This window comes from Calcarisporiella thermophila (genome assembly GCF_041956535.1).
Source record: "Calcarisporiella thermophila strain CBS 279.70 unplaced genomic scaffold VTP21scaffold_29, whole genome shotgun sequence".
Classification (NCBI taxonomy): Eukaryota; Fungi; Calcarisporiellomycota; class Calcarisporiellomycetes; order Calcarisporiellales; family Calcarisporiellaceae; genus Calcarisporiella; species Calcarisporiella thermophila.
In genome coordinates, this window is record NW_027192219.1 from 359,185 (window position 1) to 363,865 (window position 4,681).

Sequence of the window (4,681 nt, forward strand, 5' to 3'; positions counted from 1 at the left end):
ACGTCCTCCTGGTCCAAATGGGCCTCCACGTCCTCCTGGTCCAAATGGGCCCCCACGTCCTCCTGGTCCAAATGGGCCCCCGAGTCCTCCTGGTCCGAATGGCCCACCGGGCCCACCTGGTCCAAATGGTCCACCAGGCCCACCAGGTCCGAATGGGCCTCCGCGTCCTCCTGATCCGAATGGCCCACCACGTCCTACTGGTCCAAATGGTCCACCAGGCCCATCTGGTCCGAATTGGGCCCCACGTCCTCCTGGTCCAAATTGGCCCCCACGTCCTCCTGGTCCAAATGGTCCACCAGGCCCACCTGGTCCGAACGGCCCGCCGCGTCCACCACCTAATTGCCCATTATTTCCACCACTAGCCGACTCACCACGTCCACTTGGCGCGGACTGTGGTTGTCGAGCTTGTTGCTGCTGTCTTGCACGTTGTTGCTGTATTTGTTGGTTTTGCCGCGCCTGTTGCTGCTGTTGTGCTTGTTGCTGCTGTAGTTGTTGATTTTGCCGTGCCTGTTGATTCTGCGTTTGTTGTCTATTATTTTGCTGTGCTCGTGTACTTCCAACATTTGGTTGTGCGGTTTGCTGCCTACTATTTTTCTCTTCTTGTTGTTTTGAGTTCACTTGTTTACGTTCAGCGTTTGATTGTGTTTGTCGCCCACCCTCTTGCAGATTCTCATTCTGCTTTGCTTGTTGTTCTGAGTTCACTTGTGTACGTCCAGCGTCTGATTTTGCTAGTTGCTCGGCGTTTTGCGGATTCTCACCCTGATCTTCTTGTTGCTCTGAATTCCCTTGTGTACGTCCAGCGTTTGATTGTACTTGTTGCCCACCGTTTTGAGGAATATCATTCTGCTCGGCTTCAACACTGGTGGAGTTCTCGCGTGCGTTGCTACTAGCATCATTGCAAGTAATCTCAGAAGATAAAAATCTATTTCCCTCAATTATATTCTTCAAATCTTCGATTTGCTTCACTGAAGCTTGAAAAGTGCACTCTTCTTCATCGGGTAGAGGAGTAAGATTATTCCTAATTGCAAATTCTCCTATCGTTCTGAGGCTAGTTTCACCAAGGAAGTCCTCACCTCTACCTCCTAAAACGTTAACTGAACAAGAGCTACCATTTGGCTGTTTGAAAACAAACTGCCTCGTATTTTCGCATTTGTCAACGCGATTTGCAGAAGCACGAGGTGTCGGATCGTCTGGGAAAACAAGTCTATCTTCATTTGCTCCTGCTGCTCCATTATTGGGTGCTCGGGTTCCGCCTCCAGATAATTTCGCAATTTCTTCAGAACTACCTGTATTTAGTATTCTATTCATTTCGAAGGAGTCAAGTTCAACTCCAGCGCGACCACCCAGCTTTTCGCATGTAGCCTTCCGACCTGCCGTTGTTTCATTTTCTGCGGTACATTGAGCCGGTATTTTCGGATTCCTGGATTTACCACAGGTTACACCATTTATAGTTAAAAGTTTCGGCCGACCTGTGCCGACTGTTGCCTCACAAATTGATCCCTGAACTTCGCAAGCAAGTTCAGGTGTTTCACCTGCACTTCGAAGCCTTCCAGCAATAGGAACTATACATCTTCCAGTATTATTCTGGCCTTTTACTTGAGCTGAGAAGAGGGTTACAGCAAGGACATGAGTAAGCGTAATGATAGAGAATCTCATGGTTTACCGATTGAAATGAGTGTATAAAGAGAAGAATAACGAAGTTGTACCAGACAAAGATGGATTATCACTGTTGTTATCTAAGCCTATTTATATTGTTTCGATATCACCTAAAATACATCGTTGAATTCCACAAACACGAACCAGTAATCATGATGTTAAACTACTTGACATTTTCTCAATATATTTGATTGGTGTTTACATGAATAAAGTAACTGGTTGATTAAGTATTTAATTAACTAGTAATCCTTAATGAGAATCGGATGTGATATTTTATGAAGCTTTAGGTAATCACTCCTGGTTGCAGATTGATCCATCTTATTTAGTCCAACATTGTCCCTTAAATTTGAAACCATTAAAATAGAGAGGTGGAAACGTTTCCATCGAAGTTAGTGAATTATGGAAACGGAAATAGTTATGTTACCATACATTCTAATATATTGATTTATCCACTGAAGATTGTATCGAGAACGGGTTTTCCGAGTTATTAATTATGTCATATTGAGAGGGTGAGTGGTTGGCTTGTTTATTAACGGTTGATGTCACTCATCTTAGTATGAATTATATCTATTTTATAGTATCTAATCTTTATAATACCATTTCATATTTTGCCTGTTGCCATAGGGAATAGGTTCTCCTGATTATTATCTATCGAAACATTAAAAGTCTTCCTAAATTATAGAAAAAGGATTATATTCTAATTTGCTATACTACACTGGAGGTAAATAGCTATATATTGTTTAAATACATTCCAGTTAATATTACTATTTAATTATCTTAATTTGTGGTACTTATAATTGTTGGAGTGAATAAATCATCTTATTATCCACAAGTATTAGACATCATAATAGAAATCTGAAATTCGAATTTATAGTAAATTTAATTTATTTCCAACCCAAGGTGGCTTATAGAATCCACAATAAGGTTTGGATCACCCCCCATTTAAAAATTATCCTCTCACCCAAGGGATTGCCATTACGGATAAATATTATATATAAATGTAGTTATTTAATAATATTCATCAATACATTAATATAGTAGATTATTGAAGCAAAATGTTCTATAGAATATTTAGCTATTATTACTTAATGCCAAAAGCAGGAGAGATAGATATAATTTCTGAAAATTCATTGGACCTAATTTCAGGATAGACTCATAGTCAAATAAAGAAAAGGATGCTGGCCGAGCTTGGTCTTTCTATATTATATTTATCCATTGACATATCTAGCAGTAAGGTAAGGTTTCGGTTTGTTAGAGTCACATAGTCATGATGAGATGAACGAGGGTAAGAACCAGTAGTTTCAATCCATTAGTTCTACATAATTTATGTCTAGAAATTATAATAATGATTTGTTTGAAACTATGAAATCCATCATTTTAAACGGAGCCAACATAGCCAGCAACTATAAAACCAAACGTTTAGTTACACATATCGCTTGCATAGTAATTACAAATGTTGTGGGGGTCAGCTCTCATAATTGTTATTCAGATCAGATGCAGCGCATGATAGCTGCACCGCTTCCGGTTACTTCAAGTTATTTCTTTCTTTTCTCATTCACCTATTATAGGCTGGGAGATTGGCAGCTGAAATTCAACACATCGGACTGGAACTAGTAATAAATAGAAAACAGATATGATTGGGAACAATTGAGTGAATGTTTACAGCTGGTTTGCGTCATAATTCAGATCCACTAGTACTTATTTAACCCTATAAGAAGTGGGCATAGGGAAAACATAGGGAAATAATATGGAACTCATGCGCAATACCTCACTTTCCCTATAATTTCCTTACCATTTCCTTATATTTCCTTTAATTTTTCTATAAATTCCAAGTCCTTACCCATATAAAAAATCCATATAAAAATCATTAAAAATTATAGCAAATCTCAGGAAATCATACGGAAAATGAGGTGTTCCCTGTGTTTTCCACATTATTCCCCTATGTTTTCCCTACTTTTTCCCTATGTGACTTCCTATAGGGCCGGAAATTCCTTAATATTGCAAATAATAAGGAGTATATTTCCATTTAGATGGATGCAGTCAATGTGATATCGATCAAGTATGATTTTAGGAATACAAATTCGTAGTACTCTCTACTTTTGATTTCAATTTAGAGACAGTAAATTATCTGAAGAGTTCATTGAAATGAAAATAAAATAGGGCAGATACCCCTTATTCACATATGATTTTAAGGCATGATTAAATACATTATAAACTCCTATATGGTATTATTTTAATATGAGAATTTGATAGTTCTTATTCCAAAACAAGTATGACAAATGGTTGAGTTTCCTTGTGAATAATATTTCATGCATATATATACAAAATAGTGATATCGTTTACCCTATAGGAAGTCACATAGGGAAAAAGTAGGGAAAACATAGGGGAATAATGTGGAAAACACAGGGAACACCTCATTTTCCGTATGATTTCCTGAGATTTGCTATAATTTTTAATGATTTTTATATGGATTTTTTATATGGGTAAGGACTTGGAATTTATAGAAAAATTAAAGGAAATATAAGGAAATGGTAAGGAAATTATAGGGAAAGTGAGGTATTGCGCATAGTTCCATATTATTTCCCTATGTTTTCCCTATGCCCACTTCTTATAGGGCGGGGCCAATTCACAGAGCAACCCTCAATGCACATTATCTTATTTTTCAGATTTAATGGGCAGTTTTCATGCTTGGAGTGAGGGCTCCATTTAAAGCTAGAGAGCCTGTAAGAGGATACGTTCCATTATGGATATGCTCATAGCCCCACGACGATCTTTATGCAACACTATCTATGTCTTCACTGTTTCTTACTCTTTTGTTTCATAGCCACTTAGCTAAGCCATTAGCCACTGCATTATTCTTTTAACCTTTTAGCTTATAAATATGTACTATTTTCCTTAGTTTATTTTAATAACAATAACCATAGTTTTTCCTCCTTAATTTTCCACTGAACACTGACACATCGACTCCAGTTACAGAGCCAGTAGAGGCTGATTGAGAGGAAGATAATTCTTACTTAAGCCTAGC

At 38.2% G+C, this 4,681-nt stretch overlaps 1 protein-coding gene across 1 annotated transcript; it reads right to left on the reverse strand.

The window, feature by feature from the left end:
• Nucleotides 1–29: 29 nt before the first annotated feature.
• On the reverse strand, nucleotides 30–1,656 carry VTP21DRAFT_6886 (uncharacterized protein; the record flags this gene model as incomplete). Its single annotated transcript, XM_069397565.1, has 2 exons — nucleotides 30–170; nucleotides 199–1,656. Coding segments are annotated over 2 exons (1,599 nt in total), but the record flags the coding sequence as incomplete, so codon positions are not given.
• Between the last annotated feature and the right edge of the window lie 3,025 nt (nucleotides 1,657–4,681).